The sequence below is a fragment of the Bufo bufo genome, chromosome 1, assembly GCF_905171765.1.
Source record: "Bufo bufo chromosome 1, aBufBuf1.1, whole genome shotgun sequence".
Taxonomy (NCBI): domain Eukaryota; kingdom Metazoa; phylum Chordata; class Amphibia; order Anura; family Bufonidae; genus Bufo; species Bufo bufo.
Window position 1 is genome coordinate 609766194 of NC_053389.1, and position 14329 is coordinate 609780522.

Sequence of the window (14329 nt, forward strand, 5' to 3'; positions counted from 1 at the left end):
GGGGGCATATCCTAGCGATATGCCCCCATTGTCTGTGATGGGAATACCCCTTTAAGTATACTCCATGTCTTAGCTGGGGTAAGTTTGATTTTCTGGGACACTGAATTCAAGAAGAGGCACAAAATGTATTAAGAGGAGTGAACCTCTTTATAAATTCAGTGCATTTCACTCCAGCAAGCTTCTAACTAAGACGGGCATAGGGGATGCCAGTCTTAAGAAATTTGCCTCTAACTTTTCTCTGAAATGCTGCTGCACTTTAGTGTAGAAACATAGGGGATCATTTATCAACCTGAAATACGCCTAGGGGCAGATTGCAGCACAACGGTTAGTTGCTTCACAATCTGCAACTTTTCCCCAGCTCAAGCCAGGTATAAAAAAAAGTGTGCGTTGCAGGAGCAGGAAAGGGAATGGGCCAGGAGACCCATCTCACTTGCCATTTTCAATGCCTGGTTTAGCCGTAGAAAATGGTCTAAAGGTAAGCCAGCAAGGAAGCTGTCTTACATTTAGAAGCGGCGCTGGATGCGCTGAAGTTATGTAGAGGGTGGCGCCTCTACATAACTTTGGCAATCCACCACCAGGGCAGGGGCTTCATTAAGACCGGCGTCTAAAACTCCAGTCTGAATAAATGACCCCCATAATTCATTGTAATGTGGATATTGTAAAGCCAGGATGCTCAACCTGTGGCCCTCCAGCTTTTGCAAAACTACGGCTCCCATAATAGCTGTAGGCGGTCCAGGCATACTGGAAGTTGTAGTTTTGCAACAAACATAATAATTCTGTTTGGGCAAAGTATATAAATCATTGCAAATATCTTGCCCTTTCTACATCGTTAACTACCAGATCTCCATAGTAAAAAAATATGACAGTAACGTAAAACCAACAGAATTAGTTAAAAAATTGCTTAACAATTTTGAAGATTTTAACCATGTAATCCTAATAATTCCTTCTGCTCATTTGGTTTGGTATTTGTACTTCCTCTAGACATAGATCAGCAACCTGAAGATAATGACCAAGTTCATCAAGCTCAAACACCAGTCACCACCAGCCCGTCTGCATCCAGCACCACCTCGTTCATGAGCAGCTCGCTTGAGGACACAACCACAGCTACCACTCCAGTGACGGACACTGAAACAGTGCCAGCATCGGAGTCTCCTGGCGTCATGCCTCTTAGCCTGCTGAGGTACTGTCATAGAGAATGGAATGAGTTTTTGTTGCTTTTGTGTTTTTCTTTTACTGGGCTATTTGTCATTTGGCTAATTGGCATAGGAGTGCTGGAGGGCTTACAGCGCAATATGCTGATGGTGATTCTCTATGGGCCACCATTGCTTCACACTGCATCTCTTAGGCTGCTTTGCCAGCTAGGTAGTGTGGTTTGTGCACAGTCCTATAGAGTCACTCTTTATAGCTTACTTCCTTGTATTGTAAGCAGGAATAGTTCTATAGAGAACATGCTGACAGGTCCCCTTTACAAATGGTGTAGATGAGTCTGCAAGGGCTACATTTAAGAAATGGGTAGTGCTGTGTGATTCACATTTCAGAACTATTGACGGAACACTATACAGTATATAAAAGAAAAAAGCATAATCACAAGTATTTCCGTTGCTTATATATCACCAACACATTCTGCAGCTACAGATTGTCCATACCTATTTCAGTCCCTGTCTAATGGGGTTCACAATCTAATGTCCCTGTCTCTGACACATACTATAGCCAGGGAACCAATCAGTATGTTTTTGGAGTGTGGGTGAAAAGCAGAGTACCTGGAGGAGAACATACAAACTCCATCCAGATGTTGCTCTCAGCAGGGAGTAAATCCAGGACCCCCCAGTTCTGCAAAACAACCATTGACCAACTATGGCAAATCTTATTTTATCCACCTGTAGCATTGTTTGTTTTTTAGGCAAATGTTTTCAAGCTACCCCACTACAACAGTGCTGCCCACCCGTCGTGCACAGACGCCTCCAATCACATCACTGCCAACATCACCCACAGATGAAGTGGGAAGAAGGCAGAGCTTGACATCCCCTGACTCTCAGCCATCAAGGCACACAAACCGTACAGGTGAGTTTACAAATTAAAGGGGATGTCCAGCAGTATTAGATTTTTTTTATATATGTTTCACAGTGGGTTAACATGCAGTTCTGATGCTGCTCCCATCCCGCTGCTTTCCACTTCCTGATCCCAGCTCAACAAGCAGGTAATGCCATGGAAGGGCCACTCAGCCGACAACTAGTTTAGGCAGATAAGGGGCTGAGGTGCATCTCCGTTATGGCCACTAATTAGCTGAGCAGACATCTCCAGGTATTTCCTGTGTGTCTAGCTGGACCAGGAAATGGAAAGCAGTGTGCAGTCCACAATGCACGGGCACCATCCGTGCGGTTGCTGTAGACGGATGCAGACCCATTCAACTTGAATGGGTCCGTGATCCGTCCGCACCGCAGAAGAATAGAACATAAACGAACATGAATTGGTGCTGTTTGCGGGCCGCAAAACGGGCCCAGCCGACACACATTAATGTGCATGAGGTATTAGTTGAACCAAAATGAATGTGCAGGTGCACATACGCAGCACCTTTAAAAACAATCAAGCACCAGATGCATCAGCACTCTGCATCTGAGTATATGGGTTATCATTTTTATTAATACTATATTCACTATATAAATGAATATTAGGTGCTTAGGCTCATTTTTCTTGATCAAAATATTTGCTATCTATCGCAGCAAGGCAATCTCTTCTAGATGGGACTCTGCACTAAAATAACTTCTTTTCTTGGGCCTGGGCCTCCAAATTAGTTTAGGGAAAGTAGGGTCCAGCTATATTCTGCTGTACATTAAAGTGGTTGTCTCATCTGGACATTTATGGCATATCTCCGGAACTGGACCCTGCTATGAATGGAGAGCTTGCTGCGCATGCTCAGTGTTTTCTCCGTTCACTGCTATGGGACTTTCAAAAATTCCCAATTGTGCCTTGTGCCTGTGCTGCTGTTTCTAGAAGTTCCATAGCAGCGAATAGAGAAAGTCACCCATGCATTGTGTACTCTCCATTCAGGGAGGAGCTCCATTCCTGAGATCGGAGCGGGTCCCAGAGGTTTGACCCCCGTCCTTCAGATATTTATGGCATATCCTAGTAATATGGAAAAAAAACGTATATAAGACTGGCATAAATGCTTAAAACAACAGTAAAAAGAATTAATGCGGCGTGATTCTGCTTAGACCACCTCTGAACAATCACAGTTCCGGACAATGATACATATCTGTGGCTGAAATAGAGTGGAAGCAGAGTATAAAATGACAATCACAATAAACTCTCAAACCATGTGTGTCAAGTCCCTTAATTGACTGTGCAAAAAGAGAGATCCTATAACTGTCGTATAAAGTCCTCCTCTCGATTCTGAGGGTGTCTGGTTGAAGATAACACTGTATTGACAGTAGTATATTTAATTTGCCGACTGTTCGCCTGGGGAAGGAAATCAGTCCACAAACTGTGCACGGGAGGCATGCAGCGGTTCAATCCATCAGGCACAATATATTCAATTGTCAGGGCTGGTATTCGCCCGAGAGCCACTGAGGAAGGGGAAAGAAGTCCCCGAAACGCGTTTGGCATAATCCACCCCTGAACCTTTACCAACTGGATATATTGATTAATACTTTTGGATGGACTGATTAAGCAACAAAAATTGGAGCACTCCAAAGCTTTATGTCTCTAGAATTGTCCCACCTTTAAACCGGGATCGAAAGGCTGCTCTCGCGATCTTCGACGGAAACCACGTGATATGCAGTGGTGAGTGAGGACGCCGACAGAGAGAGACACAGTCGCATGGTGTGGTGAGTAGAAGTCTGGGTTACGGAACAAACAGCCACCGGCTCTGATCTTCTACCGGTAAGACATACAGTACCACTCTACTTACCACCTGCATTTAATCGCCAGTCACACACTTGGCGAATACCAGCCCTGACAATTGAATATATTGTGCCTGATGGATTGAACCGCTGCATGCCTCCCATGCACAGTTTGTGGACTGATTTCCTCCCCAAGGCGAACATTCGGCGAATTAAATATACTACTGTCAATACACTGTTATCTTCAACCAGACACCCTCAGAATCGAGAGGAGGACTTTATGCGACAGTTATAGGATCTCTCTTTTTGCACAGTCAATTAAGGGACTTGACATACATGGTTTGAGAGTTTATTGTGATTGTCATTTTATACTCTGCTTCCACTCTATTTCAGCCACAGATATGTATCATTATCCGGAACTATGATTGTTCAGAGGTGGTCTAAGCAGAATCACGCCGCATTAATTCTTTTTACTGTTGTTTTAAGCATTTATTTTTTAACATCGTTGTGAAATACATAATAAATTGTGACCTTTTTTATATGACCCACATATATTGAGTGCCATTCTTATATACGTTTTTTTCCATTTCCATTATTTTCTGATTGGGTGATCAGTCAAGACTAGAGCACCTATTCCATTCTGAGAAGGTGGTGAGCTATCCACGTTAATTACATTTATTCTAGCAATATCCTAGTGATATGCCATAAATGTCCAGATGGGGAAACCCCTTTAAGTCATTGTGGCAGTGTGGACAGAAACAGACAAAACATAATCTGGTCACCCTGAAGCCAGATTTTGCATGACTGGGCAAGTATAGGAGAGGGCTATAGACCAATTTCAGCAAGAAACAAGAGATTGTTTATGCAGTCACTTTTAAGTACGGTCTGCTCTTTTAGAGAGGGTAGAGGTTGTATTTTTTATTTTATTTTTTTGTCCCTTTATAGTGAGAAATACAAAATTACACACTCCGTCTTTCACATGCCATCGCCAAGTGCTCCCTCTCTTAAGCGGACATCTCTAGGATATCCCTGACTATAAGCCAGAGTATTTCACTTTAGACACGCACGCACAAAAACCTAGAGATTATTGATAAATTAGTCTATTATTAATGTACTCTACAGGGATACATTTGACATTGCTGTTCCACTTGATTGGCTGTATTGCATTATCTGTCTTCACAGCTCTGTCCGATCCCAGTAGTCGCCTCTCTACATCTCCTCCACCTCCCGCTGTGGTTGTTCCTTTACTAGAAATGGGCTTCTCCATAAGACAAATCAAGAAGGCCATGGAAGCCACTGGTAACTGTCTTGTATATCTCAAAGGTTACTGATCCTTTTGCGTGTGATATTTATCCAGATTAATTAGTTTTTTGTTTAGTTTTTTTTACATTTCTCACTGCTGACTTTTATCAATGACCGATCTTGATGACATTAGACATAAATGTGTGATCTGCCTATTCATGTAAGAAAATAGTGGTTTGCTGGTACTGTGGATTGACAGATTGCTCTGTTCTTTAAGTCAATCTGGAATTACTTAAGGCTGTGATATGATGCCAAAATTATTGCCATCATAAAATATAACGACATTCCCTGATACCTGTTATGTGTATGCCTCCATTTTCTTATTGTTTTTCTTTTAGGTGCTCGAGAGGCTGACCCTCAGAATATCACTGTGTTGGCAATGTGGATGATTGAGCATCCAGACGATGAGGAAAGATACTCTGGCAGAACCAGTGAACAATGCCAGGACGGTGCTAGTTCAGGTGCAGGGGGTAAATCCAGTGATGTTTTCACAGGGGACATTTCCTCCTCCGATGCTCCTGAATTGGAAGAATGCTTTTGTGATAGGTTAGTTTTGCACATTTAAGAAAATACTTGAAGTATGCTGAGATATCATGTTATATATCTTTTACTTTGCTGTGTCTTTTTTTAGGTGGTTTTTGTTGTATGGTGTTTTTCACAGCTTTTTTGGGGGAAGCTCAAATGCAGTGGACAGACGTTAGTTGAAAGTCTAGTAAAATATGAAAATGTCTACATACAAAGCATTTTGGTTTGTTTAGTTTTTTTTCACCTTTAACAAATTTCTATTAAAAATGCAAAATCATAAAAAGGGAAGACAGTAGATAGTGCAGTAAGAGAGGAGAGAAGGGGGAAAAGGTGTCATCATACACCGGTACCAAAATAATTGCTCAGAAAGAGGACCATGAAGGGGGTCCCAGAGAAGGTGATTTATAGAGGATGGTTGGATGCCAGCAGCAGAGTGTTCATGGTAAAACCCTGGTAGCAGATCACAGAAGCATAATGATGGGGCAGTTAGCGAGTGTGTGTGATGGTTAGAAATGGACCCTTTCACATCTGGTCGGTGTGTAGAGGCCTTGGGTGAGAGCGATCATCTCCACCATGCTTTAAAATGCTGGCTTTTTACATGCATATACATACATATATATATATATATTATGACTTGTAGTCCAGACAGCATGGAACAAGCAGAAAATGCTGGAGCAAGCAGCGGGCAACAGACCAGAGGCAGATCCACTGTAACCAGGAGGCAAAAGTTTGATCTGGCAGCAAGAACACTCTTGACAAGGGCTGGTATGTTATCCAATGAATTTTAAGTTTACTTATTTTGAACGAGGATGCAAGTGATATTTAGTAAAACGCATGCATTAATTTACTTTTGCCCCTGAACAAAATAAACCTTTAAAATCATGGTGGCGCATGGTTCTGTTCTTGAGATAAGAGTGGGTCCCAAAGATGGGACCCACACCTATCGAATATTTTTATTGTATTTCTATAAAACCATTACACTGTCTGTTTTTGCATAAAACCCTTTGCAGCACTGAGCTTTCAACAAATTTTGTATTAATCAATAGTACAGAGTATGTACATAAGGAATAATACTATTTCTGGCAATTATGAGTTGTATCTGGCATTTTTCAGCAGTTTTCACCTATGCTTGATGAATATCTGGTTTGCAACTCTCTCAGACATGGGAAATGTAGACTCGCTGCCATCCACTGCACGCACGGAAAGTCGGAGAAGCTCCTTCCTAACTCTCTCGCAGTCACTCAGAAGCATCCCTTAGGGTACTTTCACACTTGCGTTTTTCTTTTCCGGCACTGAGTTCCGTCAAAAGGGCTCAATGCCGGAAAAGAACTGATCAGTTATATCCTCATGCATTCTGAATGGAGAGCATTCCATTCAGGATGCATCAGGATGTCGTCAGTTCAGTCATTTTGACTGATCAGGCAAAAGATAAAAATACCGGAATGCCAGATCATAAAAAGATGAAAAAAATAAATGCCGGATCCGTTTTGCCGGATGACACCGGAAAGACGGATCCGACATTTCAATGCATTTTTTTTTGACTGATTAGGCATTTTTAATCAGGATCCTGATCAGTCTAAGGCTACTTTCACACTTGCGGCAGAGTGATCCGGCAAGCAGTTCAGTCGCCGGAACTGCCTGCTGGATCCGGCAAAACGTATGCCAACTGATGGCATTTGTAAGACTGATCAGGATCCTGATCAGTCTTAAAAATGCCTGATCAGTCAGAAAAATGCATTCAAATGCCGGATCCGTCTTTCCGGTGTCATCCGGCAAAACAGATCCGGCACTTATTTTTTTCACCTTTTTGTTCCGGTCTGTGCATGCGCAGACCGGAAGGACGGAAACGGCATTACGGTATTTTGAATGCCGGATCCGGCACTAATACATTCCTATGGAAAAAAATGCCGGATCCGTCATTCAGGCAAGTCTTCCGTTTTATTTTTTTGCTGGAGATAAAACCGTAGCATGCTGCGGTTTTATCTTTTGCCTGATCAGTCAAAATTACTGAACTGAAGACATCCTGATGCATCCTGAACGGAATGCTCTCCATTCAGAATGCATGGGGATATACCTGATCAGTTCTTTTCCGGTATTGAGCCCTTTTGATGGAACTCAGTGCTGGAAAAGAAAAACGCTAGTGTGAAAGTACCCTTACAAATGCCATCAGTTGGCATACGTTTTGCCGGATCCGGCAGGCAGTTTCGGCGACGGAACTGCTTGCCGGATCACTCTGCGGCAAGTGTGAAAGTAGACTAAGATAATGGAGGACATTACAGAGAAATACTGACCTGTATTTTTCTGACTAAAGCGTCCCATGTAGCTGAGCAGTCCTGCTCGTCTGTGTGCCTCCTCAGTTTCTCGTCACTCCTCCTCCTCCCCTTTGCATGGACTTGCATTGACATACGTAATATGATACTCCCGTCCTGGACTGGACTGGAAAAAGGGCATTATTCAAAGTGAAAAACAGGAGTGGAGAACTGGTAGACAGCTAACAGGAGAACTAGACATTTCTCACTAATAAAACATATTGCAGAGTTTCTTTTGATCGCTTGTACTATTGATTTATGCAAAGTTGTGTGAAAAGTTAAGGCAGGCTTACACTGCCCAATTGTCGAGCAGCTTATTGGGGACATACACTTCTGCACATCTAAAGATACCACAGATCACCCGACAAACAAGCAAAATGCTCATTCATCTGGTTAAACAGTCATTCATGCGTGCAGCTGTTTTCATTCTGGGCAGCAGATCGTGCTGTCTAAACAGCAATCTGCTGCCCAAAAACAGTGCAGCTGTATGAGGACGAGCAATAACGATCACTCGTGCTCATATTGTGGGGGTGATTGCTGCATGTAAATGCAACGCTTCACCCCACTGAACGAGCAGCCAATTATCAGAAAGGAACGCTTCCAACCTGATAATTGGCTGCTGGTCTGAGTGTGTAAATCCTGCATTAGTGACCATTTTAAGTCGTGTTTTCAATTGCATCCAATATAGGATATGATAATTTTTTTCCTTCATCTTTCTAAACAAAATATTAGCCTACTTCATATGTAGGAATTTGTTAAATTAAAAGGATTTTCTAGGGTTATTAAAACAAGGCTGCCTTCTTCCAAGAACAGTACCACTCCTGTCCGTAGGTTGTGTCTGGTATTGCAGCTAAGGCTACTTTCACACTGCCGTTTCTGGGTCCGCCTGTGAAATCCGTTTCAAGGCTCTCACAAGCGGCCCCAAAACGGATCACTTCAGCCCCAATGCATTCTGAATGGATAAGGATCCGTTCAGAATGCATCAGTTTGGCTCCGTTCAGCCTCCATTCCGCTCTGGATGCGGACACCAAAACGCTGCTTGCATCGTTTTGATGTCCGTCTGACGAAACTGAGCCAAACGGGTCCGTCCTACTTACAATGTAAGTCAATGGGGACGGATCCGTTTTTACTGACACAATATGGTGCAATTGAAAACGGATCCGCCTCCCATTGACTTTCAATGTAAGTCAAAATGGATCCGTTTGCATTATCATGATAATGGTAATGCAAACGGATCCGTTCTGATCGGATACAAGCGTTTGCATTATAGGTGCGGATCCGTCTGTGCAGATACCAGACAGATCCGCACCTAAACGCAGGTGTGAAAGTAGCCTAAGCCCTATTCACTTCAATGGAGTTGAGATGCAATACCATACAGAACCTATGGACAGGTGTGGAGCTGTTTTTGTAAGAAGGCAGCCATGTTTTTCTAATCCTGGACAACCCCTTTAAGGTAGAAGTCTACCTAATAAACAATAGTGAAAGCTCTAAGGACCAACTTTGATGCTGTGGATTTTTGGTGTGGATTTCTCACAGCATATCTGCCGCAAATGCCAGTACAATACATGCACTGAAACCCCTTCCATATCCACAGGATATGCCATAAATATCCAATAGGTGGACATGCGCTGCTCTCTTTTCACTTCTGCTGGAATTCCAAAAATAGCTAAGCATGCTTATTTGGCTATTTTTAGAAATGAATGTATAGAGATGCAACATGAGTGGCCACCTCTCCATTTACAGTGGCCACAAGACAGGGTCTCATTCTCAAGATGGGTGCAGGTCCCAGAGGGTGCCCCATGCCTATTGGACATTTATGGCATATTCTGTGGTTATAACATAAATGTTGATTTGGGAATACCCCTTTCAGTTTAAGTGTGCTGCCTGGAGATGCTGCAGGGAAGACAGGTTGTCCCCTATCCTAGGTGACTGTATGAAGAGAGCCTTCTGTTGTCATATGCTTGCTTAGGTTACAGGTTTGCCCACTCTCCCTGTTGTGTTTCCCATCAACACTTAAACTTTGGAGGTACACTTCAGGTTCTAATTGTTTTGTCCGTTTGGTAAAGTAACCATTTCCTGCATCCTATTGGCAGCTGGATTATACCGCACCGTTCAAGCTCACCGCAACCAGGGTCGAAGAGATGGTGTTTCCTTGCAGCAAGAACCTGGAGCTCTGTATGACCTCAATCTGGATGAAGAACTAGAAATTGACCTTGATGACGAGGCTATGGAGGCAATGTTTGGACAAGACCTAGCAAGCGATAATGATATTCTGGGAATGTGGATCCCAGAGGTACTGGATTGGCCAACATGGGTGTGTGACAGCAGCTAGAGCTGCTCTCATCTCTGCTCTAATTCCTCACCCCTTGCTTTTTCCCCAGCATGAGATCAAGAGCATTGATGCATGCAGCTTCCAGCCTCAAGCATCTATAGAATTAGCTTTAAAGGCTATGGACACCTTCGGGGCACTTTTTCTTTTATAGAATTTTACTCATTTGGGGTTAAAAATCTTTTTTTCACTAGGTCTTTAATAGAAATGTTCGCAGGCTGTCAGTTTGTTTTTTTTTTATTTATTTTTTGTAATCCCGTCATCTCATGTGTAGCTCTCATCTCTGATCTCCAGACCTCATAAACACTCATGATGGCTCAATTCTTGTGAAACTGATAAGAATATGATTTAAATAAGTGTTTATGAGGTCAGGAGATCAGAGATGAGAGCTGCACATGAGATGACTGGATTCAAAGAAAACAGAACTTGACCGCTTACAAACCATGTCTCAGAAATGGCTGAACATTTTTTGAGAGACACCAATTGACAAAAATGCAATCATAAAAAAATACCACCAAAGATGTACATTGCCTTTAAGGATACTAAATACTAATATGTAAAAGACAATTTTCATGTATAGTGGATGATTTACATATAAGGGTGGCATTTTCTAATTCCATACTATTGGGTAAATCTTTATTAACATCCCTGATTATATTTTCCCATACACATAAAAGTAGTCATCCAAACATGCTGTTTTCAAACCAGACATTTATCTTATGTATATTTTGATGTGCCGACTAAAGAAAGGAGTGGTGTTTTGAATTTGAATGCCTGATCCTTCTGTTCTCAAGTGCTTACTCTCCTTTCCCTAATGAGAACACATGCATGCTCAGTTGCGTGTGTATGGGGAGGTCCGGAAGAATAGCTAACTTAAAGGGGTTGTCAGAATTTTTTTTAAATCCCCCTCAGCCAGCAGAATCTGTAAAGAAATCCAGACTAAGACTACTTTCACACCTGCGTTAGCAGGGTCTGGCAGGCTGTTCCAGCGGGGGAACAGCCTGCTAGATCCGTGCTAATGCTAGCCCACTGTGCCACCAGAAGTCCGCTCCGGCCCCATTCACTATAATTGCTGCACAGCAAACATGCTGAGAGGCGGCCGGACAAAAACTACAGCACGCTGCTCCCCTGCTGGAGCAGCCTGCAGGACCCTGCTACCGCAAGTGTGAAAGTAGCCTTACCTGCTGCCTGCCTCTTGGCTCCAGCTTGGTGGCTTCTGGGTTCTCTTCACTGGACTTCCTGTCCTCATCTGTCAACATTTTAATGGATGGGGTCACGTGCGCCGCTCCAGCCAATGACTGGGCTCAGCGGAGATGTGTCCCTAAGAAGCACATCACTGCTGGATCACGTTCTGCTTGGGGACACATCACTGTAGAGGCTAGTTATTGGCGTCAGTGTTATATCTAACCCCGTCCATGTGATGGTTGACAGATGGAGACTAGAAGTCCAGAGAAGGGAGTCTGAATGGAGTTGCAGGGGGCAGGTAAGTATGTACTCATTCACAGTTACCACTGGCTGAGGGAAGGGGGGGGGGGGGTTTAAAATAAACACAGACAATCACTTTAAATGAAATGTGTCGCCAAAACTTTTTTCTGCCAGTTAAAACCAGATAGGGGCACATATATTTTCTTTTCATTTTCTTATTGCGGATTTTTTTTTTCTATTTCCTGAACATGATTATTATATTCAGTGTGAGGGGCCCGGCATATGGGGGGGGGATATTAATAGTCTTGGATAACCCCTTTAAGAGATCCGGCAGGCTGTTTCCTGCATTCCGTCATTGCCGGAAGCAACCATATGGCTGTCCGGCCCCATTCACTATAATGGGGTCCGGCGGCGATCCGGCCACAACCCAGCAAATATGCTTAGAAGCAGGTGGACAAATACCGCTGCGTGCAGCAGTTTTCGTCTAGCGACTTCTCTGCATGTTTGCCGGGTTGCGACCAGATCTCCGTGGGTCCCCATTATAGTGAATAGGGCAGGAAGGTGTCAGTTAGCATCTGGCAGTGTCAGATCCAGACATTTCTGGCAGGCTGCTCCCCTGCCGGAGATGTAAACACAAGTGTGAAACTTGTCTTAATACAGTTATTGAAATGGAAAATAAAAATTACATAATCAAAAATTCTTTAAGAATTTGTTTAAAAAAAACATGATTTAAACAATAGGTCATTTTCTGATGACACAGTCCATTTAAGATTTGATTATTCTTAACTATAATATAATTTTACTGTCTGCTGTATGAAGAAACATGTTTCTCCTTTATTATATAAGAACTAAAAAGATTACATTTTTTTTACGTTTTTCTAGAAAATGTATTACAAAAATGTTGTTCAGCCCAAAATACTTGTAAATTAATTAAAAAAAAAAAAAACTCCAAAGATGTCCATAGCCATAAAACATTACATTTTGCTCCATGACTTCAAGTGAATACTGTGCCCTGCAGGTAGATATTTGGTATACTTTAAACGCTAAGGAAGTCATTTATGATGTGAAGTACACTACTTTCTTGTGAATGGCATTGGGGGACACAGCACCATGGGTATATGACCAGCTGACACTAGAAAAGAAAAGTGTTAGCTCCACCCAGATGGGCTATACCTTCTGCTCAGGCACTAAACTAACCAGTTTTAGTCTAGTGTCCGTAGGAGGCAGACATGACCTGCTCAGTTTTTTGGCAGGTCTTGGTGCTTTTTGTTTTTTTATTCTTTTTTTCTTCTCATGCAGGTGTCTGCCTGCTGCAGGATGGGGCTTCATCGTGGATATCCACTTTAGTTGCACCCCCTGTGGGCGCATACTCTCAGTACCTCGCCAGTCCCCCATTACTGCATCCGCAGTGGCATGGCGGTAATCCCACATATGTGTGAGTTTGCCAAAGAGGTGACCCTGCGGCGCCTGAAGACTTCGGACAGTTAGTATTTTCCCTGCGTCCCTGTCCCATGGGTCTAGGTTTAGTTCCCCTCTTTTCCCAGGGGGGTTGGAGCACCCCATATCGGGGGGCCTGAGAGGCCCCCCTTTTTCCCCTTGTTTTCCCCCTGCTTCTAACTTGGCCCTTGGCTCCCCAAGCTTTTTTCTTGGCCCCTCCCCATTTCTCTCGGCTCCTGGGAGGGGTCTCCTTTCCCTCCTATCCCATTTTAGCGCAGGCTTTTGCCTAGGGGCCGAGTTTGCCTTCTTCTGGCTAGTTCTTCCTCTGGGACCTCCATCTTGCCAGCACTCCTGAGGGACGCTCTCTAATCTCCTGCAACCTTCCTAGCACTCTCCTGCGACTGCTGCAGCACCTCTTCGTGGACACAGCACCTGGGGCCCGGTAGGACAGCCTCTGGCTGGCTGCTTTTATTTTTTTTCAGGCTCTCACTCAGCCCTCATGTCCTCTTCCAGAGAAAACTCCCAGCCCCCCCGCGGGGTCATCACGTATTATACGTGCACCCGCTGTAATAAAAAGTTGCCTTGTGGTCAGCCTGAGCCCGTTTGTGCGCAATGCCTTTCCCCCAGACCCCCCTCAGGACGCTCTGACCACCCCTTCTGTGTCTGTTCCTCCTGAATGGGCTTCTTCCCTGTCCCAAGCCATAGGGAACCTGGCCCGACTCTCCCAATCCATGGTTAAGTCGCTGGACTGCTTGCCTGCCAAAATTGCAGCCGCCTCTGCCCCTCCCAGGGACTCCTCCGCAGACTGGGCATGCTCACGTTCTGACACCAGGTCCCGCAAAAGACTTCTGGTTGTCGCAACCATGTCCCGCTCCTCCTCGGCATCCTCGGGTCATTCCCAGGACCAGGTCTGAGGCTGGCAACGAATCCTCCCCCGCCGCACCTTCCGCCGCCTCGGGGGACTCCTCTAACTCTGATTCCGAATCAGAGTAGAGTACTTCCCTGTCTGCAGCAATGCAGGATCTCATCAGGGCAGTTAGTGAAGCTCTCCACGTGCAGGAAGACTGCCTCCTGCTCGGCTCAGGAATCCGTATCATTCTGCCGTTCCAGGCGCCCCGCCAAGGAGTGGCGTCACCCGGATAGGTGTCTTCAGCCCGCCAAGG

At 44.1% G+C, this 14329-nt stretch overlaps 1 protein-coding gene across 6 annotated transcripts in view; it reads left to right on the plus strand.

Moving 5' to 3' along the window:
* HERC1 (HECT and RLD domain containing E3 ubiquitin protein ligase family member 1) overlaps window positions 1-14329 on the plus strand; it is a 186126-nt gene that overhangs the window by 117039 nt on the left and 54758 nt on the right. For 4 of the 6 annotated variants that reach the window (XM_040413647.1, XM_040413648.1, XM_040413651.1 and 1 more), the window contains exons 40-45: window positions 982-1180; window positions 1901-2061; window positions 5022-5162; window positions 5480-5687; window positions 6307-6431; window positions 10069-10289. In XM_040413647.1, coding sequence (XP_040269581.1) covers window positions 982-1180; window positions 1901-2061; window positions 5022-5162; window positions 5480-5687; window positions 6307-6431; window positions 10069-10289 — 1055 coding nt within the window. The remainder of the gene's footprint in view (window positions 1-981; window positions 1181-1900; window positions 2062-5021; window positions 5163-5479; window positions 5688-6306; window positions 6432-10068; window positions 10290-14329) is intronic. The other 2 variants (XM_040413649.1, XM_040413652.1) reach the window with 2 other exon arrangements.